Genomic DNA, 24,033 nt, shown 5'->3' with positions numbered 1-24,033 from the left:
ACTTGAACGAGTTTGAGACAAAAATATAAAGGTTATCCCAAATCTTTATTTAACAATGAACATGTCCTGAAATTATTTGATAATTGCCTTGTTACATTCAGATATTATACTTCATATTCCTTTTTTGATCTTATTATTCCAAGGGGATCAAAGAAAGTGAAATGACTTTTGACTACTTCCTAAATGCAAATTCTATTTCCCATGTCTGCAAGAAAGCTTGCTTAGCTTCAAGCTATTGTCATAACAAAGAATGTTATGAATTAATGTTAACTGCTAGATTTGTTTTTAATTATTTAAACCGTGGGAGCAATAACAAGCAGAGCAGTAGTTATATTGGAGATCACATTGCTATCACATGTCTTGATTGAAGGGGTCAATTGTACCTTTAGCCATCTCTAGAGTATATTCCATACATTATTGTCATATGCTGGTGACAGAGATTTTCCAGAGAAATTGGAAGTTTTCTAAGCTAGTGTGCTTTAATTTTGATTTTAATTATGATACATTGAGGGCCTTTGTGATTCATAAAAACTTGAGGTTGAAAATGAAAACATTTACACTATATTGTTAAAGATTCAAATCCAGGCTGGTTGCCCCAGTGCTTGTCAGAGCTTTTGCCTGGCACAATAAAGCTGTTTAAACATTACAGAGTCACTGTGTTTGAAAGAGGGTGCTGTTGTATTAGAGACATGCCTTTTGATTGTTCAGCCATTCAAGTTTCTAAGCATTTCTTATATATCAGTGGAGCAGAGAATTTATAGATGAAACCAAATGCATTAAAAGTTAAAGACAGAAGCACTGGGCTTTAGAATGTCAAAAAATAATTCAGAGCAGAAAATGTTGTGTCACAAGTCAGATCCTGAAGGTTGAAATCCCATTTATATCTGTATATTATGGACAGTTTTATGACCTTTGAAGTCAATCTCTCTGCTTCCGAGAGAAGTTAATATTTTACTGCTCTGTCTTGTGTTCTTTATTTTGTTAGTTTTGGGGAGGGGGGGATAACCAGCCTGCTTTAAACATGTTATTTTCTTATCCCATTTGTGACACTTGAATTATATCTCTGAAGCGTTCATTTAATCTGAAATAGCTGCTACTCCAGTCTTGTAAATGACCTGTTAGAACCTATATTTCTTTACAGACACAAAACAACTATTAATTTTATTTCCAGCTACTGCCTTTGACATAGTTTGAAACCTACAACATAACACCGCAAATAGTCTCCGTTTTCTACTTATAATGCTATTTCTACCCTCCTCAGGGTTTTAATAAGAAATGATGGTGCTTCTTAAATGATGTGTAATACATGTGGTCTATTGTTTTTTTTTAAAGTACTCAGTAGCCTTAACATACACATCATCTACTTTTGTCACTTATAATTTTGCATCCAGGCAGAGCTGTTTGACACTGGAATGTAAGCGAACTGCATTGCCATTTCAAACCCTGTGTGCAAGAAGCAGTGACTCTGTTTCCTTCACACACCCAGTATATTTTTAAGGTATTGTAATTGAAAGGAAGAGCCCAGATCCAGTTGCCACACCAGGGGCTGTTGCATCAGTAGCTTTACTCTGAGCAAAGTGAGAAGTTACCTCTCACCAACCCAAGGCAGGATCATACCATCCCCAGTCTCAGGGTAATGCCACATGAACCTAACCCCAATACTCTGCTGCTGGGGAGAAACCATGCTCTGCAGCGCTGCATACAATGCTGAGACTTTAGCCTTGCTGTTGCTAGCCTCGGGGCCTGATCCTGCGCCCAGTGAAGCCGCTGGCTTTACATCCCCTTTGCTTTCAATGACAGCCCGCTGGGGACCCACCGCGTCGAGTCCCCCAGCCCCAGCCCCGCTCTACTCACCAGTCCTGGTTCTCGGCCGCTTTCGGGTTAAATCGGATGTCGCTATTGACGTTAAACAAGACATCCTCCTCGGCCAGCTCCGGGGGGGCGATTTTGTAGAGGGGCTGCTCGAAGAGAGCCGCGAGTTTGGAGTACCCCATCCCCACGGGCTGGGCGTTTAGACTCCCATCTTGGATGAGCGGCTTATGCCCCAGATCCCGGCTTATGCCATTTTGTTCCAGCCTCTTAAAAGCTTCGGCTTTCTCCGAGGTCTTCTCCAGCGAGTGGGAAGTGAGGTTGGAGCTGGGATCGCTGCTGAAATCCTGCAGGATCCGCAGCGTGTGCTTGTTAGGCCAGCCCGGATCCGAGCCGCCCTTAGTCCGCTGCTTCCCCCAGCCCTGAGCCTCCTCGCCCGGGGGGTGAGAACACGAGCAGCCCGCCTGGCCCTCGGTCCTCGCAGCTCGCTTCTCCAGCTTTGGTAACAGATCGATCATGATATGCATCGTGCAAGCGATCAGAAACACCATCAGGATCAGCACCCTGAATTTTCGGACTAAAATCATCTTCATGGTCAAGGGTCCTCCTAGGAAATGATAAGGGGAGGGGGTAATTTGAATATTTAAAGGAGCTCTTTCACAGAAAAAGCGTGTTTGTTGGTTTCTGAGCGGAGGGAGAACAAACGCCAACAATCAAGTGGATAAAGTTATCTCCATCGGCTGTTGGAAATAAATATTCTCAAAGCAGTCGGTCCTCGCGTCTGAGTCTCATCAAGTACTGAGCAAAAACAACAACAACAACAACAAAAGCAAGTCTTTAAAAATCAATAGGACAAACAAAAGCCAACAGCCGTTCAATTTATAAACCCATCTGTCCCATTTTTCTTATCTTTTTTTTTATTATTACAGGGATCACAACGGGAAAGCAAAGGGATTATTGAAGAGACCCCGACATCTGAAGCTTTGATTGGGTAAGAAAAAAAGACAGTAAGGGGAGGGGGCAATAATAATAATAAAACCTATTAAAAATAAAAGGCTTTCAGGAGAAGCAAAAATCATCCATAATAGTCAGATATGCTGGAAACGCTTCCGCCCATCCTTTGAAATTGACCAGTGATGCAGCAGTGAGACACTCTCTCTCTCTCTCTCTCTCCTCCGCGAGACTGTTTAAAAACATTGGCTGGAAAATGATTTTCTCAGACAGTTTCCAGATTCTTCATCCATCGCATCCAGTGCTTGGGAGAGAGAAATATTCAACTAGGATCAAATCAGGGTGGTTGCTGGATCCAAGCTGGGGTTCCGGGGTTGTTGGTTGTTGTTGGTTTTTTTTTTTTTTTTTTGGTTGCAAAACTGTCTGATGGCACTACTGCAACGTAAAGCTTAAATATGGCACGAAAAAGGAGAGAGATTCGAGGAAAGACACTAGCACAAATCAGTAGCGGTTCTTCTTAGCGAGGGAGGTGCCGTCTTTGATCTCTGCTGGGTCAAACAGATCTGCCTTGAGAGAGAAAGAGAGAGAAAGGGAGAGGCAGAGAAACAGAGGGAGAGAGAGAAAATAGAGAGAGAGAAGATCTTTGGCAGGTGCAGAGTGAAAACCCCTTTCAGCTACACTGACTGCTTTAGACTGGTTGGACTAGGAGCGCTGTAGCTCCAGCCTTCAGTGGGTGTGTTAAATATTATGAGCATGCCATGAATCCAGACGTCATAGTTAAGAGATTGGCTAAATAAACGTTACAATGATAGTAACAGGAAAGCCTCAACCACAAGCTTTTCTTTCTTCCCTCCCCTCCCACCCTTCCCCCCCCCCCTCCTACTGCAGCTCCAACTGGGGCAAGGAGAGGGCGTCTGTTTCTCAAAGGTTTTTTGGGGGGAGAGAGGGGGAATCTATGCTAATAGCATTGCAAAGTATTAGTACAGTCTGGCTGCCTAGACTCAGGAACATGAATTCTGCTATGTCATTGTCTGGAGGGGAGAGAGCATTTTCTAAAGCAAATCTGCTTCTTTGCCTTCCCTCCCCACCTCACCCCTCTATAACAAGGTCAACATGTAAAGCTCTGCTTCTGTTCCTCCTAAGAAACAGATGAATAATCTTTATTTTGAATCTGGATCCTCCGGGCTGTAGCAATGTTCAAAGGTGCTGCAGTGTAATAATACATCCCTCCGGTTACATTAGCCGCACATGCTTACAACATAGCTTAATGGAAAAGGAGATTAGGTTACCAATATTGTCCTCCATCCAGGAGAGATTCTGAAAACTGACCAAGAGTTTCTAATAAGATAAATTAGAGAGGAAGGATAGGATTGAGACTCGGAAGATTTGGTTTCTGCTCATGGCTCTGCCACAGATTTCATGCATGTCCTTGGACAAGTCACTTTGGCCCAGATTCCCCCAAGGCATTTAGGCACCTAGATCCATTGAAATTAGGAGTTAGTTTAAATACCGTGGCAGATCTGGGTCTTTAATCTCTCTTTGCCTCAGTTATCCATGTGTAAAGTGGGGATAATCATACTTCATTTATTTTGTCTTTGGGGCGGGGTCTGTCTCTTACTGGTGTTGCACAACAAGGCCTTGATATTGGCTGAAGGCTCCTTGTCATACTGAAAAGTAATAAGCTAAAACACGATATCCACCACTTGCTATCTTTACATAGGAACACATAAAAGCTGAATCTATTTACTTATTTTGACATGTAATGTGTGCTACAAATGCATCACACTCTGAACCCTCATTATAAGACTGTTAAGCCATCAAGATATTATATTACAGTGCCTCAGGGCCGGCACAACCCATTAGGCAACCTAGGCAGTCGCCTAGGGCGCTACAATTTGGGGGGCGGCGACCGTGGCGGTATTTCGGCGGCGGGACCTTCCGCCGCCTCTGTGGAGGGCAGCATTTTGGGGCGGGACCTTCCGCCGCCCAGGGTGGCAGAAAAACTGGCTTCAGAGTAGCAGCCGTGTTAGTCTGTACCCGTAAAAAGAACAGGAGTACTTGTGGCACCTTAGAGACTAACAAATTTATTAGAGCATAAGCTTTCGTGGACTACAGCCCACTTCTTTGGTATGCATCCGAAGAAGTGGGCTGTAGTCCACGAAAGCTTATGCTCTAATAAATTTGTTAGTCTCTAAGGTGCCACAAGTACTCCTGTTCTTTTTGAGAAAAACTGGCGGCGCTCCTGCAGTGCCTTGTGCTTGCATTAAACATATATCTCTGCTTTTATAACATTGCCACACTGGAAAACTTTGTTTTCAAAGGTGGTAAATGACTCTGAAAAGTGCAAGGCTATATATGCCCTGATCCTGCAAGCTGCTCAATGCAAGTTTGCCTTTGTGCTCCTGCAAAACCTTATTGACTTCAGTGGAGCTTGGTGTGGGTGCAGTGGTCCATCCACATGGACTGCCTTGCAGAATTGGAACAGGCATTTGCACAGAACATTTTTAATGCCGGGCTGCCATATAGCAACCTGTACCTTGAAAATTCCTCACTCTGTGTGTGGAGTGTGGAACATAATCTTTGGTAGTCCGTCCACCACATTTCTATCAAATGCAGGCAAGGGCAGATAAGTCTTACAGTAAATCTTATTGAAGTAAAGCTTATTGAACTCATGCTGGGAATTGGGCATTATCAGTTTGTAAAGAATACCTAAAGTATGTTGTTGTTTTTTTGACACTGCAAGCACAATATGAACAGGATATATGTTCTGGGGCACATCTTGCTGTCCTTATTCAGGCAAAATTCCCATTGAGAATTGGATTTCCTGAACTCTGCAACTGATTTGTTAGTTTGATGGATGTTGGGCAAAGCATTTACACCTCTAAATGCTTCATTTAGCCATCCATCAAATGGGAGCAATAGTACTTACCTACCGGAGTATAGCTCCAAGAATTTGCTTTCAGATCTTCTTAGTCATGGTTCCACTGGCCCTGCTCCCCACACCTTCCCTTAGGCTGCCCTTCGCCTCCCCCGCCCGCCAAGCACAGCTGGCTCACAGCCCTTCCATGATATTTTTAAACATGGCTGTGGAGTCTACCACTCTGAGATCATCATGGAAAATCATGTTTCGAAATGGGCAAATGGTGATTTGTAGCCCATGGCATAACTAAAGTGGTCCAGGGGAAGATGGCAGGAGAGTTAGGGTAACTGAGCTGTCTCGATCTCTGAATATGAATGTCCATACTTTCAAAGGGTTGTGTTTCTTGTAAGTGTAACCATGCAGAGGGTCGTGGGGAGTGAAGATTCCCTTCCTCCCTTCGCTCCACCATGAGCTGTAACAGATTCTTCAGCACCCTGACATCTCCAGCCTCCACAGCCCACAGGGATTAGAATGCTCATCAAGGCACCAGTGCCCCGTAGGCCTTAGAGGCCCCATTGGGCTCCCCTTTCACATGAACCCGAGAAGGCTCATCATTCCCCTTCACGGGTATTTTGCTCTTCAGTGGACAAACTTTTCAAGTGATCTGTGTGACGTTGTGCAGTCTATATGGTTTTATAAAAACATGATAATAAGTGAATATAATGTAACTGGGATAGTTTTAGAAAAATATGGTAAAAAGTGAATATAACGTAACTGGGATATGCTTCATGCAAAAGATCTCTTGTAAGGTATCATTACAAAGCTTATAATCTACTGGGTGTGATCATCTGATTTGTATAAATGTACCACTCTTGTATCTAAAACTAGAAATATAAAATATAACTCTGGGGGCCTATTGTAATTATGTAAAGTGTGGGCCATTAATGATGGTTTGGAATCTTGATGACTCCCATTGTCTGCAGATGGCTGAGTTTACCTGTGAGTCTTCCTGTATATGTGTGTGCTGGCAAGTGAGTAATGAAGTCTTGCAGTGACATGTGATCATGTCACCTGAACTGGAATCCATCTTTAACCTGGTGCTTTTCCAGTGAGGTGGGGTGGAAACCCAGAGGGACAAAGGGTTCCCGCCTTATGCAAAAGATATATAAAGGGGTGGAAGAGAACAAAGGAGGGAGAGAAGCCATCATGAAGAATCCCCTAGCTATCACCTGAGCTGCAACAAGAGCTGTACCAGGGGAAAGAATTGTGCCCAGGCCTGGAAGGTGTCCAGTCTGAGAAAAAACTTACTGAAGCATCTCTGAGGGTGAGATTATCTGTATTCAGTTTGATTAGGCATAGATTTGCGCATTTTATTTTATTTTGCTTGGTGACTTACTTTGTTCTGTCTGTTACTACTTGGAACCACTTAAATCCTATTTTCTGTATTTAATAAAATCACTTTTTATTTAGTAATTTACTCAGAGTATGTATTAATACCTGGGGGAGCAAACAACTGTGCATCTCTCTCTATCAGTGTTATAGAGGGCGAACAATTTATGAGTTTGCCCTGCATAAGCTTTATGCAGGGTAAAACGGATTTATCTGGGTTTAGACCCCATTGGGAGTTGGGCATCTGAGTGCTAGAGACAAGCACACTTCGGTGAGCAGTTTTCAGGTAAACTTGCAGCTTTGGGACAAGTGATTCAGACCCTGGGTCTGTGCTGCAGCAGACGGGAGTGTCTGGCTCAGCAAGACAGGGTGCTGGAGTCCTGAGCTGGCAGGGAAAACAGGAGCAGAGGTAGTCTTTTGCACATCAGGTGGCAGCTCCCAAGGGGGTTTCTGTGATCCAACCCGTCACAATCTGTTGCTATTTTGATTCTTTAAACACACTATGAATGAGTTCCCTTATGGTTGTAGCTTATCCTCTGCTTCTGCTAGTGCTGATGTAGAGTAAAGGACACCAGGGAATCCTGCCCTGGAGAACAAGGAAATGCTGATTGCTCCTGTTTATCTCACTAACTTCTCCTATATGTCCTGGGCTATTCTTGTGTGGGAAGGAGGATATCCACATTCCCTGACATCATCCCCTTCTCAGACTCATCTGACCTTTAGGGAACCTACTACTTCCTCTTGGTTCATGGCCCCATTCTACGTGCTCTCCTTCACCTTCACCTTTTGTAGTCTATAGGCTCTGAGCACACTCATTTTCCCTTTGAACTGCTCTGTGCCTCTCATGATCAGGTCTTTCATATTTGGGATGACAGGGCAGTGCCGTCCAAAAGAGATCTTTAATTGGTGTCTTTATTCCATGGAAAAAAATGCTTAAAAAAGTCAAGAAATTCTCTGTGTTTTCCGATTTTGATATTTAGAACCCTATATATCCACAGAGGAACCATCTCCTTTGTATCAGTGGGGTAGCCGTGTTAGTCTGGATCTGTAAAAAGCAACAAAGAGTCCTGTGGCACCTTATAGACTAACAGATGTATTGGAGTATAAGCTTTCGTGGGTGAATACCCACTTCGTCAGACGCATCTCCTTTGTGTTACTCACAAGGCATTCTCAAAAAACAGCAAGTTCTTTCTGAATGTGTATATCCAGAGACTCAGTGCGGCTTCCATGCTTGTAGATCAACTATTGAGGTAGTCTTTGCACTAAGGCAACTGCAAGAAAAGTATCAAGACCGCTCTACATGGCCTTCATAGATCAGACCTGGCCAGCAGAAAGGGCTTCTCCCAGTTGCTAGAGAGAACTGTTTGCCCCCAAATCCTTCTCAATCTGATTCAATCCTTCCATGATGACATGAGGCCAACAGTACAGTATGATGGTGATCAATGTGACAGCTTTGAAAACCAGTATTATTAAATAGGTATGTATTTTGCCACCAACAGTCTTTGGTATATTCTTCTCTCTGCTGCTTTGTCATGCTTTTTCATCTAGTGCCAAGGGTGTACATTTCCATAGGCAATCAGATGAAAAACTCTTAAATATTGTACATCCAAGACCAAAAAAGCAAAGTTAAATACCTGATGCTAAGAGAACTTCTTGTTGCCAACGATGCATTGCTTGTTGCACAAAGTGCAGAGGAACTGTGGCAACTTTGTAATAGCTTTACACTTGTAATGAATTTGGACTAACCATCAGTTCAAAGAAGACATGATTATGGCACAAGTTGCGTGGACAGTACCAGAAGTTTTAATAGCTAGCACCTTGCTAAAAGTTGTGCACAAGTTATGCTATCTGGAATCATCTGTATCAGATAACTTATCTCTAGATGATGAGCTTAATTCTTGGATTGGAAAGGCAGCCACTGCATTTGGACAACTGACCAAAAGTGTGGAATAACAGCAAACTAACACTCAACACAAAGCTACGGGTCTACCAGATGTGTATTCTGAGCATGCTGCAGTATGGTGGCCAGACTTGGACTGCCTACGGCATGCACAAGAGAAGTCTAAGCACCTTCCACACACACTTTCTTCATCGTATTCTAAATATCAAGAGGGAAACCAAAGTTCCTGACACCAAAGTACTTGAGAAAGCAAAATTGCCAAGTCTAACCACTATTCTTAAAGACAGTCCTCTCCATTGGCTTGGTCACTGCACTGGATGGGTGATAAATGCATTCCAAAGGATCTCTTGTATGGAGAATTTCAGGATGTTCCCAGGCCAATGGGCCAACCTAGGCTCAGATTCAAGAACATTTGCAACCGGGACTTGAAAAGCTGGATATCACAAGCTGGGAAGATGCAGCTACCAACAGGCCACACTGAGGGGCTGTGCTGCACCAGGGAATTAAAGAGCTGAAGAGATGTGGCTGAGAGAGAGGCAAGCAAAGAGGAAAGCACAGCAGGTCTCAAGCACATGTCATGAGTTGGCTTCATCCTCTGGCTCTGTGCCTTATGCCTACGTTATCTGTGGTAAGGATTATTGCTTGAGAATTGGTCTTTTTAGCCACTCGTGATGCTGCAGCATGGCACACAGTAACTGTACTGCTTTGGTGCTTATACCTTCGTCTTTCAAGATGGATGGCTGCCGTTGATTGCTATATCCACCAACACCACTAAATAAACAGGAGTGGCTTGACCAGCAAATTACTCTATGGCTTTTGCTCTGAGTAAGGGGCAGCCCAAAGCTGCGCTGCCTTAGGAGCAGACCAAGTGGGGAGTTGTGACTCTCTGAGTCACAGTTCTCTCCCTGTCTCTTTTCTTACTCCAGTGTTATCTGTTGATACTCAAGTTAATGATCTATGCCAGCAGTACATTAATCCCCCTCTGCACCAGCTAAATTGTACTGCTTGGCAAACCAAGGGGATGGAGCCAAAAATCCCTGGCCTAACTCCTTTGTATGGGCTACTTGTCCGCAGGTTCCAATGCAGTGAGGAAACAGCCTCCCTGCCTCCCATGCATAGGGAGTAATGGTTCTGCTGGGGCTGCTTCCCCCCTCCAGCTGGAACCTCTTGGGTGTGTAGCTCATGCAGGGGATTAAGGGGCTGCTTACACACCCTCGCGGCCGTGTGTGGGTGTGTAGGGCTAGGGATGATCTTGGCTTATGTTTGCATTCCAAGCATTTGCCGTACCTGTACCTATGGGGCTGACAGAAAACTAAAGATTGCATTTACTATTTTCTCTCATTCAAACTGGTGCACCAAACAGGCTTTGCTCGAGCGGGTCTATGTACTGTACAGCCACAGGGCCGGTATAATACTACCACGCTTAGATCGGTTCAGAAATTAGTTAAGATTGTGGGGTTGCTTGGTTTTCTGGTTTTTGTTTTTATTTTGGAGGCGTAGAGCTCAGTAAAAAAAAAATGTAAATGTTTCCCCTTATCTAAACTCCGAGACGGCAGAGGGGACTTTAGTACAGGGCCAGCAGCTCTTCATTTCTGCAGTGTTGCTTGTTGGACGAACATTACCCTTGATAATTCCTAGCATTATGTAAACAAGGAACTAATGAGCTCTTAATGGAATATTATGACATTAATACATTATTGCACGCAGATCATTTCAATGAACTGAAGTCCCTTCCATTATCTTCATTTGATTTTTTTGGCTATCGCAATAAATGCAAGTCCTCTGCTTTCTGTGAAGTATTGTTTGAAGGGGGAGGGATAGCTCAGTGGTTTGAGCATTCGCCTGCTAAACGCAGGGTTATGAGCTCAATCCTTGAGGGGGCCACTTAGGGATCTAGGGCAAAATCAGTACTTGGTTCTGCTAGTGAAGGCAGGGCGCTGGACTCAATGATCTTCAAGGTCCCTTCCAGTTCTAGAAGATAGGATATCTCCAAAAAAAAACTGTATTCAAATTTCACATGAAATAGCTATCATCACAATGTGTGATTGGTTTGCATATGGAACATTTTGTGTCATGAATGAACACAGAGCATCTTTTTTTAAAACAAAACAGGCTGGCTTTGGTTTCACGGTGCCGTATAAGCACACTGAAATTCAGGGGGCCCTCATCTTCATAAATCATAGCATTTCTTCCTCCTTTCTTTTCAGCATGAATTAACAGTTGCTGATAAAGTCTAAGTGGAATCTTGATCTATCTCATTTCTCTGCTTGCATTACTGAGCTATGAGGAGGGCTGCATTACATGACAGTTTAATTTGGTAAGTTAATTAAGCATAGTTTTTTGTGAGTACACATCCTGCGTAATAAGGCCCAGATCCTCAAAGGTATTTAGGCCCCTAACTCCCATTGGTTTCAATAGGAGTTAGGGGCCTAAATACCTTTGAGGATCAGGCCTGTTTTTCTGCTGGCTTCTTTACAACCTTGTCATGTAAAGTTCAAACACAGTGGGGCAGATTGTAAACTAAGCCTGGTTGAAAATTTTCCATCAACACTTTTTTTTGTTTTGTTTTTTTTATTACAGGAAAATAAGGATTGCAGCAACATGAACATTGTTGCAGAAAGTACCTTGTGGTGCTGAAAGTTCTGCTGATTTGATGTTGCTTGCACAGTCTCTTCTGCAGGTAGTGTCATAATACAAAACTAGGATGCAGATGAACAGATGCTCTCCCTCCCCAAACAAGGACCAAACTGCTCACTCAGTTCTTCCTTGCTGCTCCCTTTTGTGAAGACACACTGCTACGTCCTGTGTCTATTTTTATTAACACACCCAACAGCAGCTAACACAAGCATAAAATGGGGGTTGCATGTTGGGCTGCTCCACTATAAACTAAGCATTTTTAAGGTTTGTGTTTGAACCATCAGTCTCCTGGTTTTCAAAAACAAGATCCCAAACATGCAACCTTATAATAATCCTGATTGCTGGCTTGTTTATGGAAGATAAGCTTCAAAAGTTTGCAGTTCTTGTATGCTTAACAGTAAAGCAAACATACCCAAGGCATCACTTTCATTGCCTTTCAGCATAGGACCTAGTTAGATGCTTTATATTTTTTGCCATCATGTCCAAATCTCCCAGAAAATCAAATGCACTGCCTGGCTAGTCATCCCTTTCCCCTAATGGTTTTGCTAAGGTTGATTGCAGGTGCATTGAGCTGGGAGCCTGAGCTAAATAGTATTCAAAGGAGTGACATATGATAGGCTTTCATTGTTATAAGTTAAGCTGGGCTGCCCTGTCTCAATGTCACAATACCAGGCAAAGTTTAGCCCATTATGGGAACACATCACTGACTTTGATTGATTTCAGGGGGCCCAAGTCTTCAAACTATGGCACATTCTCATTTCGAATATACACTTTCTTTTATGAATGCGTGCAAATGTTTTGTATGACCTAAACTGTATGTGCAAATTTAGAAACTGTTGGAAAATGGGACCCAGAAAATCCATTTGCTTGACTGGGTCAATGAAACAGAACTCTCTTGCCTGTTTATTTATTACTGAACAGCTGTCACAATTGCAGAGATAGGGTTAGATCTCCAGCTGCTGTAAATTGGCAGTGATTTCAATGGTCTAATTACACCAGCTGAGGATCTGGCCCAGAATGTTTCATTCTTGTCTTGAGCAGAACAAAGAATTGGCTGGCTGTAAGAAATCAAGACCTGTTATTGTTGTTTCTAAAGCAATTTGGTTTGGACTATGCAGGTATGCACATTTCCTCTATTCATCCTAGTGTAGCAGTAATCTTATATATTGCTATAAAGTAGGAGGTCTGAAAACTTCACGTCTGAAGTAATAGGATGTCATATAGAAGATTGTCTGTTAGGAAAATGTGTTATTATCTAAAAAAAAAGATTATTTTAAACCAAGTCAAAACAAATTATCTTGACATGCCTGACATAATAGCATATGCAATTTGAATGATCACAATTACATCCTGCTATATTAAAATTGATTCCTATAAAAAGGTGTGAAATCTTATCTATTGCATTCCTTGTGGACTTTCTTGAAACATTCTAAACTCAAACAATAGCATATATGTGTGTGTGTGTGTATAAATTACAAAATATAGCTCAGTAAATTACACACAGAATCATTTTTGTAGCTTGATTGACGTCAAGGAGCTATGTCAATTTATGCCTGGAAAGAACGTGTCCTCATGTTAAATCAGAATATATAGATATACACACTCATCAGCAGAGCAGACCAAGCATTCGGGGAAACGCATACTGCACTCCATTAAGATAGATAGCAGTATATGCATGTCTACTAAGCAATGGAGAGGTAAAGATGCATTTTGTGGGGCTCCCCACTGCAGGCTTTGTGCCTAACCTACTCTGTGAAGAGAGAGAGAGAGAGAAAGGAGACAGATGGACACACGCATCCATAGGACAAGTATTCTGCTGACTCAATACTGCAGTATTATTAAGCTTATTGTGCCCAGAAAATACATTAGCAGTAGAAGAAACAGCGTCAATGCTGTATTGTATTTATACTTGTTGCGCCATACTCAAGAGGGCCCAGCTGAGATCAGGGTTGCATCATACACTTATCCAGTTAATTTTACTTGAGCTGCCTAAATATTGAAGGGTAGTTTATTTGTTCATTGAACAGTCTCTATATTTCTGCAAGCTTTTTTTCCCTTTTGTTGCTGTGCAGTTTTGGCTTCTTATGGATGATTTGACTCCTTATCTCGAGTCTTTCTCATCTTGTTGACTGAATTTTCAGGCAACTTGTAAAATCTGAAGAAGTCAAAAATATTTTATTACATCGAAAGAAATGCACAATATCATATGAAGAGTGTCACAGCCTGGAATATAAAATGAGTGGTACAGTCCTACAACCCTTCTCCTATCTTTATTCCCAATCATGCAAATATGTATTCATGTAATTTTAACCAGAGGAGTACTGCCAATAAATTCAGTGAGACTACTCATGTTCGCAAAAGTTTGAAAGATTGGGGTCTTAGAGTGAACACATGGATACTGATTCAGGAAAATACTGAAGCTGTGCTTAATGTTGACGTCAGAGGCACTACTCACATGCTTAAAGTTGAGCATATGCTTAAGTGCTTTGCTGAATTGGGTCCATATAGAAACAGATCTATTGGAGAGCTATTGTTGCTGACTGATAGAACTGGATGGCAATTTTAATCAGAACAAAATGATGACATTGTTTATTATTTTCAGTTTTCTGATCAGTTCTACGGACAGGCAATTCCATTGAGTCCACTGTCCATCTGGAAAAAAGGATTTTGAAAGCAGCTGCCTGCAAAGGACATTTGAACTCAAAGTGATTTTTTTCCCCTCAAACAATTACTCTAAACAAGGGATGCCAATAAAAACACATTTTTTTTAATACAGTGCAACCATATGCAATGCCCACTCTCCAACTCCCTCAAAGTAAATAATTATAAGAGCAAAACCCAAACCTGTGTTAAATAATTAACTTGGTGTGAGTTTCCTTTCTGATGCATTCCCTCCCACCCTTTGCTTCAGCCTGGTCCTTTTTGTTGTTCTGGTGGGTAGATCCTCATACCCTTGTAATCCAGACACAGCTGGTAAAGGCACAAATTCTAATCCATGCCTGCACGATATTTTTTGTAAAAAGAATTCTCCTTTGATCTCTGAATTAAACCATTATGGCCTGTGTTAAGATGTGCCCATTGGTGGCCTGGTCCTGCTCTCATTGATTCAATGGGAGTGTTGCCGTGGAATTTTAATGGGAGTAGGTTCAAGGCCCAAATCTTAGACTCTACCTCACTGTGAATGGGATGTGATTTTTAGAAAGCTTATTCATTTTATTGTCAGTGTGTCCAGCTTTGTATTGTTTTTTTGGTTTCTTTCGGGGAGGGGGGGTCATCATATTCCAGGTCCTAATAGTATTTTATTTCTTGAGTTGTTGATATGATGTTTTACGTGAGCCTTTACTGCATTAAGTTCTTGCATCTTTTCCTTGTTATGTCTGTACATGGTGCATGCTTTGTTGCGAGGTGACACTGTATATGGTTTTCATTGTGGAAGATGTGCTGTGATGAAGGAGGGGTGGCCTGATAGTTAAGTCACTAGATCGGAATTTAGGAGATCTGGTTCAGTCCCTGGTTCTGCCACAGACTTTTTTGCGGAACCTTGGTCAAGTCACTTAATCTCTCTGCGCCTTGGTTCTCTATCTATAAAATGAGGATAATAATACTTTTGTTGTCTACCTTGTCTCTTTAGAGTGCAGGCTGTTTGCGGCAGGGACTGTCTCTTTCTGCGTTTGTACAATGGCTAAGCACAATAGGCCTTGGTCTAAGTTGGGCCTTCTTGGCACTTACTATAAGATTAATCATATATGTACCTTACCTATATACCTTACCATAAGTACTTTGGGTCCACAGTGAAAACAGTTCGTCCCTTACCTTCTCTGTCAGAAAATAAAAATGTTGAGCAGTTGCAAAGATATAACTCTGGGGTGGGCAGCAAACATGAACATGAAAAATGCAAAGAGAAAGTGGTTTCTAGTGCATGCTTTTCCCCTCCCCAAGTCTTTGATGATCTAGGTAACTTTTTTTTTTTTTTTTAGGGTTTCCATGGTTATTATGAAACCAAAGAAGATAATATCAACTGTGCTTTGTTCTGGGTCCTCCATGTGTAATGTACGCTTCAGGGTAAATAGACCTGTGTGGTGGTGACCTTTGACAAAAAAAAAAAAAAAAAAAGTCCGATTCCTCCCCACCCCCCACTAAGACTGCAATCACTGCAATGATTCACTGATTTTACTGCAATATTATGAGTCAGGGATAGGGTACAAATATTTCTGTGTAATGCAGCTAAGTAGTTTATCGACCAGTCCCCCTCAAATCCTTTGTTCTTTTCATTTCCTGACAAAATGTCGTGGCATTTGCACAAGGAAGCCAAGCCCACAGGAGTCAAGTATTGTCCATTTGAGGTGCCGTCATGAGAAATACAGACTTTCTTGTTATTGAGATGAATTGAATTCTCTCCTTGTAAAGTTTTTCCTATTATCGTTTGAATTAACGCTCTGACTCTTCTGATTTCTGTCCTTTCTCACTGGAAACCATGTAGAACAGGCACAGACCAGCTCAGCTCATGTGTTTGAAAATACTGAGGCAGCTCAAGTAAAATTAACTAGATAAGTGCCTACCATGATGCAACCCTGATCTCAGCGGGGCCCTCTTGAGCATGGTTGCAACATGTATAAATACAACACAGCATTGACGTTGTTTCTTCTACTGCTAATATATTTCCTGGGCACAATACGCTTATTATTGTGCAATAATAATACTGCAATATTGAGTCACCAGAATACTTGTCCTATGGATGTGTGTGTCCATCTGTCTCCTTTCTCTCTCTCTCTCTTCACAGAGTAGGTTAGGCACAAAGCCTGCAGTGGGGAGCCCCACAAAATGCATCTTTACCTCTCTATTGCTTAGTAGACATGCACATACTGCTAATGGGGTGCAGTATGCTTTTCAGGGCCGGCTCCAGGCACCAGCCTAGCAAGCAGGTGCCTGGGGCGGCCAATGAAGACGGGGGCGGCACGTCCAGCCCTCCCGCAGCAATTCGGCGGTGGGGCCGTCATTCCCTGTGGGAGCGAAGGACCTGCCGCCGAATTGCCGCTGTAAAATGAAGCGACGGTAGAGCTGCCGCCGATCGCGATCACAGCTTTTTTTTTTTTTTTTTTTTGCTGCTTGTGGCGGCAAAAATGCGAGAGCCGGCCCTGATGCTTTCCCCCGAATGCTTGGTCTGCTCTGCTGATGAGTAGAGCACAGTGACTAGACTTCTGTCTGGCTCTTGTGTAGCCAGTGTGGGGTGGATGCTTCTTATACCCTCCCATCCCTACCCACTGTGCACCTGCACAAGGGCTGGCAGAATCTAGCATTGTATGTTTGATTGGTCTTTTTCTGCATGGGCCTAGTTTTTGCTTAGGAGTGGAGCCCTTCAGAAGAAGAAAGAACCAGTTTCACTTCACATTGCCCTTTTGTGATTCAGTGGTGTAAAGAGGTGCTAGAGGAAGCCATTTGCAGGGCATAATATGTTTTACTGGCCCTGCAAAACCCAGGAGCTATGCTACATGTTCTTGAATTCCACCTATTGTCACCTTATCTGTTAACTGTTTACATATATACAGGCACAGAGTACTCCTGCAACAATTACCACCCCTTGGGGCTAATTGTTAGTGGTCCCTTTGGCACATGGGTGCTTTCCTTCCTTGCAAAACACAGGCGATACTGATCAATGCTGTTTGCTTTTTTAATTCCCTGCTGCCAATCTCTTCCCCATTTGGTTGAATATTCAGACTCCTCTTCAGCCATAGACACTAATCCTCTCCCTTTTGGGGCTGGGGTGTATAGATCCACAACCCGGTCCCTGGCCCTGCACAGAGCTGCTGGAGCGGGGCGCGGGGCTGCCGGGGAGGAGCTGCCGGCTCAGAATGCAGGGCGGAGCTCCTCTACAGCTGCTCCGGAGTCCAGCCCGTGACTTTCCTGCAGCCCTCCCAGCCGCTCACTCTGCTCTGCCGGGGGAGGGGGGAAATCCGGACATTGTGAGTGATTTACAAATTCCCCCCGGACGCTATTTTTAGCACAAAAAGGAGGACATGTCCGGGTAAATCCGGACGAATGGTAACCATAGTAGAAGTTATGTCGCTCAGGGGTGTGAATAAGCCATCCCCCTGAGTGATGTAAGTTACACGGACCGAAGTGCCGATGTGGCCGACTCTCCCGCTGACAGATACTGCTGCTCATGGGGGCTGGAGTGATTAAGTTGACAAGAGAGCTCTCTCTCCCATCGGCTTAGAGAGCATCTGCACTAGCAGCGCTACAATGGCGTCGCTGCACCACTGTAAGCCGTAGCCTCAGTTATGGATGTCTGAATGACAGGTCCGTTTGACTCAAGAAGGAGAGCTGCCTCCTGTGCCGATTATTTGCCTTGTCTCCCTTCACTGACTGGAAGGTAGAAGTAAATGTTGGCCGTGCAGTATATCGCTTTCCTTGACTGACAGCATAAAATATCACTAAAAGGATGAATGCTGAATCACAGGCCCAGCTGCTTCCTTTCCAACTCCCCCGCTCAGCCTCAGGTTCCACCCCCACCCCCGCCCCAACTCTTCCCACCCAGTTTTGCCCCTCCCTTGAGCGCGCTCCATTCCTCCTCCTCCCCCTCCCTCCCAGAGTCTCCTGCATGCCGTGGAACTGCTGATCGTGGTGGGCGGAAGGCGCTGGGGAGGAGGAGGAGGAGTTGATCGGCGGGGCCACCGACGGGCAGGAGGCACTTGGAGGGAGGAGGGGGGACAGCTGGCTGCCAGTGGGTGCTAAGCACCCACTAATTTTTTTTCAGGGGTGCTCCAGCCCTGGAACACCCACGGAGTCGGCGCCTATGTGCTGAATGATTCAATATTTTAACCAAGCTAAAAAACAAAAAACAATCTTAACAGTTAGGTGCATGTAGGTCTGAAGGAGATGAAAGCCACCTGCCAAGTGTATTGTTGTTTAATTTTGTTCTTTTCAAAGCCTTGTATTATTAAGCAGGAGTAAATGGCTTGGTCAAGAAAATTCCAGACACCTACTAATTCCCAATTAAAACCAGGGCTGCCCGGGGGCGGAGGGCAAGTAGGGCAATTTACCCCAGACCCCGCAGGGGCCCCCCACAAGAATATAGTATTCTATAATATTGCAACTTTTTTTTATGGGAAGGGCCCCCAAAATTGCTTTGCCCCAGGCCCCCTGAATCCTCTGGGTGGCCCTGATTAAAACTGGCTACTGGCTGGGGTGTATAGATCCAAATGGCCTTGGTCATTTAATAACAGAAGTTTTCTTTCTGTATATCGCCATATTCTGGCCCTGCAATGGACCCTGGTGCAGAAGAAAATTGGTTTCTGCTGACTGGACATGTCTACTGAGTAACTAAGGGCCTGATCCAAAGCTCATTGAAGTTAATGAGAAACCCTGAAGTGTACATCCCTTTTTAAAACTCACCCTTGAAGTGATGCCTACAAAAAACCTGACAACGGTTAAGCTGCTGATATGCTGAAGCCACTTCCTATCATGCTGACCAATATCATCTCCTTGTTTCCTTGTACTCCCTTGTTGGTCTGTCTGTATCCATCTGTTCTCTCTTCTCTTATACTTGGATTGTAAGCAATCTGGGGCAGGAAGTGTCTTTTTGTTCAGTGCTTGTACAGCACCTAGCGCAGTGGGGTCCAGGTCCTGGGCTCCTAGGCCCATGATAATACAATTCAGTGACCATAATAATTAATAATAATGGGCCTTTGCTTGTAGGGATTGATATTGCAAGGTGCAGAGCATCACTGTGAGATTGCTAGGTTCCCTCATCCCCATTGCAGGTAGTGGGAGTTGAGGGTGTTCTATACTTCACACGAGGGCTCAATTGCTTGTAGAATCGAGCCATAAAAGCAAAGATTAATGTTCTTCAGAGCTTCTGTAACCTTCACACTAAGTGAGGTCACAAATATTTTCTATTGGCTTGAACCCATAAGGACCAGTGTTACATTCCGACCATCATAAAGAAACACTCCCGTGAATACAAGTACTGTAGAAAATGATTTTTAAAATTATGATAATTTCCGCTTCATCTATTTTGTAATAGGTGTATTTTTAGTATTTAATACTATGTAATACTATGTATTATTATAATAGTATGTAATACCAAATCAGTGGGGCCCTGATTACTATCTCATTGCACATAATAAATAAATCATCAATCAAAATAATAACACGTGGAGGAAAGAGGTAGCAAATACTAAAATGCTTCAAAGACAGCAAATCAAAACTGGGAAGGTTAAAAAGAAAGCATTTGGAAAGAAGCATTAAAAGGATAAACATCAAAGAAGGAACAAAAGGACATGGAGAGAAATAAATTAAAAGTACAAAACGTTTTATAATGAAATCATGAAAATAAAGGACATGACTAATTAAAGACACAAGGGAAGAACAAAGACTATGAGATGCTAGCTCTGAGTATCATTTGCATAAGTGCACATGGTCGACAGCAAACACTGGCTTTGTACTTCCTATTCTATTTTCTCATATTGCTTGTGATTCCTTAAAATAGAAGGAGAGAATTAAAGCTACCATACTGTGCCTTGCGCCTCTGGTATCTTAGGCCTGGTCTACACCAGGGGCGAGCTAAGTCAGTTTAAGTGTCACAACTTCAGCTATGAAAATAAAGTAGCTGAAGTCGACGTACTTAGATCTACTTACCGTGGTGTCTTCACTGCAGTAGGTCGACTGCTGCCGCTCCCCCGTCAACTCCGCCTACACTTCTCGCTCCAGGGGAGTACCAGAGTCGATGGGAGAGCGCTCGGCAGTCAATTTATCGCATCTTCACTAGATGCGATAAATTGACCCCGGTGCATCGATAGCTCCGGAGGTAAGTGTTAGGGTGACCAGACAGCAAGTGTGAAAAACCGGGACAGGGGGTGGAGGGTAACAGGAGCCTATATAAGAAAAAGACCCCAAAATCGGGACTGTCCCTATAAAATCGGGACATCTGGACACCCTAGTAAGTGTAGACATGCCCTTAGAGTAAAAATATGTCTATATTACAGCAGCACAGCTACGGCAGTGCAACAATGCTGTAGTGTAGACACTTTGTACATTAACAGAAGGGTTTTTTCCATCTAAATAGTTATCCACCTCTCAGAGAGGCAATAGCTAGTTTGACTGAAGGATTCTCCTGTCGACCTGGTTGTGTTTGTCTGTGGGCTCAATCAACCTAACTGCATTGCTCAGGGTGCAAAATTGTTCACAGCCCCAAGTGACATTGCTAAGTCAACCTAAGTTTTAGGTGTAGACCAGGTCTAAGTCTACACTACAATCAGATGTGTGACTGCAGCAAGTGTAGACGTACCTGAGCTAGTTTTGATTAATGATCCAGCTTGCAGTGAAGCTGCAGCATATGGGACCCTGGGCATGTACTTGAGCATTTAGCCCATGTTGCCACCTGTGGTGCTGCAGCTTCAGTGCTATTGTTATTTGCGCTGGAACGTGGCTCCAGGTTGGGGCAGCTCCCAGATTCCCTGCAGCTGCTCTGCGCACTGGTTGCCCAGGGCCGTGCGGGTGGCACCCTGGGGCTGGAGCCTGCAGGCAGTGTAGGCGAGCTTGGGGTGCTGGTCTCTCCTGTTTGCCTGCGGGAAAGGGCTGGTACAAGCGCTGCTGAGCTGCCCTGGGTGAGCTGGAGGGGCTGGGCCGGACATTGCCTGGAGCCTGCAGGGGATCTCGCCCTGTCTCCTCCAGTTAGTGCAGCCTGCCCTGGGGCAGCAGTGAGAGGGCGCCTTGTCTCCAGCCCCCGCTGCCCTTGGACTATGCCCTTAGGACCTGCAGCTGAGGGCTCCCTCTGGGGAGTGAAACCATACAGAACAATGTTTCTTGGTATTAGGATAGGATTTGGGAGGTTCTCGCAGCAGTAGTACTTAAGGATTGGGTGAAGGAAGGTTGGAGGCAGCCCAAGAGAGGGAAGGGGTAGGGCCAGTGGCAGAGGTTCCATCAATGTACAGGTCCTCCAGTCCCCTAGCCACATGGAGTTGTGTAAAGGCTGTAGCAACTTTCCCGCCAATAGCTTCCTTGATTCTGTGGACCCAGGAAAAGAAGATGGGCATTGGCATGAGAATTAGAGCCGACAGATCCAATTCTGCAACTGCTCTAAATGTGCAATTCCCATTGAAGCTCAGTGCATGGAGTGTAGCATTGACTTAGGAAACTGCATTCAACAGGTGTAGCAGGTGTATGACAGATGCACAGAGGTACCCCAGAGTGGACACATTATGGAATCCGCACAAATATCACAGAACTTACACTATTGCCCACCTGCTTTTATATTATAAACCTGGGACAAAATGGGAATATAGTGGTCACCAGATCTTCTGAGTGCCAGAACCCTTTTCTCTTAAAGAACTTCAAGGAAAAGAGCCAAAGACCCTCTGTGCATAACCAAACATTTTGGTTTATTCCTGGAGACGAGCACTTTTTAAAACAGCTGTGAGGGGGTAAGAGCATTATAAGGTACTGAAGTGCAAATGGCTACACCCAAGGGGAAAACACTGGCACTTTGCATTCCCTGGTTTAGTGGTAGCTTCTTTTCCTATATGAAATGTATTGAGATCGTGTTCATATGCAGCAGCATTTTGTCCCCCAATCATTCATAGCAACAGTGAGAAGCTGGCTAGGATAGTTATCACACTTCTGTCAGTACCACAGGATAGGCACTGTCTAAAGTAATGCAGTCCTTCACTTGCTGGAACCTGATAACCCGAAGGGCTGAGAAACAGAAGGAAGAAGGAGTAAGAGAAGAAAAAGGACTGCGGCTTAGAAAAGCAGGAGGGACGACAAAATGTTCTTCATTCTAGTTAATGGAATGATCTCTGGAAAATTATTTTATCTGCAACTTTTCTCTTCAGACCCTAGCACTCAAGGAGCAGCTAGATATTCTGACTGCTATAAACCCAATTCTCCAGCTGCTGTAACTCCATTTGGAGTAATGCTAGAAGTCTGAGAATTTGCCCTATCTGTTGAATATGCACATTGGCAGTATATATGGGGTCCAAGTTGTATGTTTACTTAGTCTTCTTGATTTTCTTTCTCTCTCTCTCTCTCACACACACACACACACACACACACACACACACACACACACACACACACACACACACACTGATGTAGAGAGAAACAGCTTTCCAGCATGAACATATGCAAACCATATTTCTTCAGCAATAATCTCCCATGAAAGTTAAAGCTCTAAATGACATTGGAGATAAATCAGAATATCGGTATTGCAATAAGTTAGGAATATGCTGTAGGTCTGGAAGGCCTATACTACTGACTACCAGTAATAAAATACAGGAAAGAGGGTGTGCCAGTCACAGTCTGCGGCTAGAATCTGGAATTTCTGGGTTCAATTCCAGCTCTGCCATGCCTGGGTGACCATGTCAGTGTCACTTAATTTCTCTGTACTTCTGTTTGCAAAATTAGTATATATAGGAGAGCTGAGAGAATAAATTACAATAAGAGAGGCCATATTGTCCTGGTATTTCTGCAGTTCATTTATGTCAGTGTTTTCTTGATATGTGTACTTTAAAGCTATGTCCAGCATCCCTAGAGTAGATGGACACATGTCCTTTTTAGAGCCCGATTAAGAAACCCTTACTCAAATCAGTGAAGCCAGCGGGACTTCTTGTGTGAGTAGCTGCTCTTCAGTATAAATAAAGGTTTCATAGCCTTGCCCCTAATGTTTATAAATCCAAATAAATAAAATAAATGAAAATAAATAATAGACTGGCCCTTCAAGTGCCCTTGAACATTTTTTAAATTGCATATTTTTAATCATATCATCTGCTTATCTACACAAATTTGTGTGTATATACACAGAGAACAGTGTTACTCGATGCTTAGTCCATGTACAAGTCTGGACAATAGCCAGACCAGTAAATAACTCACTACTTTGCTTTTGCTTGGAAATCAGAAATACAACAGCTGTACTGTATGTAGAAAAGAGTTAAAAAAATAACTGTTTGTAAGCACCATGCTAGCCTTTAAACAGAGTAAACAGCAGATACAAAGTAATGTTTGGTTAGAATATGCAGATTAAAACATGTCTTTACGGCTGGAAATTCACAGGCTTGTTTAGTGGAGCTGTGAACTTAACAGTAAGCTTCACAAATAGAAATTCCGATAGCACTTTAAGCACTCTCTTCATGTTCAGTCACTCTTACTGCAGTGATCTGTAAAAATCCCTTTTATAGCCACTTCTATAACATAGTCTTTCTTTCTTTCTAATCTGAAAATGCGTAATACTACTAATTCTCACCCTAACCCTATCAGGGAGGTAAGTATTTCTATACCTATTTTACATGTGGGGAAATTGAGACACAAAGAAGTTAAGTCACTTGGTCAGGGTTCCACAACAAGTCAGTGGCAAACTCAAACTCCTGATTGCTAGTCCCCTAATCACTAGTTCAGTGTTTCTCAAACTGGGGTCGCTGCTTGTGTAGGGTAAGCCCCTGGCGGGCCGGTTTGTTTACCTGCCCCGTCCGCAGGTCTGGCCAATTGCGGCTCC

The 24,033-nt window shown here is 43.5% G+C and overlaps 1 protein-coding gene and 1 long non-coding RNA gene across 4 annotated transcripts in view; one reads left to right on the top strand and one right to left on the bottom strand.

The window, feature by feature from the left end:
• The window catches only part of FAM20C (FAM20C golgi associated secretory pathway kinase), an 85,440-nt gene extending 81,965 nt beyond the window's left edge, over positions 1 to 3,475 (bottom strand). Inside the window, exon 1 of the mRNA XM_005289163.5 lies at positions 1,855 to 3,475. Within this exon, the coding sequence (XP_005289220.1) occupies positions 1,855 to 2,402 (548 nt within the window). The 5' untranslated portion in view covers positions 2,403 to 3,475. The remainder of the gene's footprint in view (positions 1 to 1,854) is intronic.
• On the top strand, positions 985 to 12,926 carry LOC101944673 (uncharacterized). Of its 3 annotated transcripts, none has more exons than XR_010591195.1 (4): positions 985 to 1,106; positions 2,739 to 2,800; positions 11,117 to 11,226; positions 11,490 to 11,627. It is a non-coding gene; the product is annotated as an uncharacterized LOC101944673 (long non-coding RNA). The 3 variants fall into 3 exon arrangements; XR_010591194.1 differs by lacking the exon at positions 985 to 1,106 and adding an exon at positions 1,538 to 1,633; XR_010591193.1 differs by lacking the exon at positions 985 to 1,106 and adding an exon at positions 1,926 to 2,638 and having other exon boundaries at positions 11,490 to 12,926.
• The last annotated feature ends 11,107 nt before the right edge of the window (positions 12,927 to 24,033 follow it).

Source organism: Chrysemys picta, chromosome 10, assembly GCF_011386835.1.
Source record: "Chrysemys picta bellii isolate R12L10 chromosome 10, ASM1138683v2, whole genome shotgun sequence".
NCBI lineage: Eukaryota > Metazoa > Chordata > Testudines > Emydidae > Chrysemys > Chrysemys picta.
The sequence above is the reverse complement of the archived record's forward strand: the minus strand, read 5'-3'. Positions and strand labels throughout refer to the sequence as shown.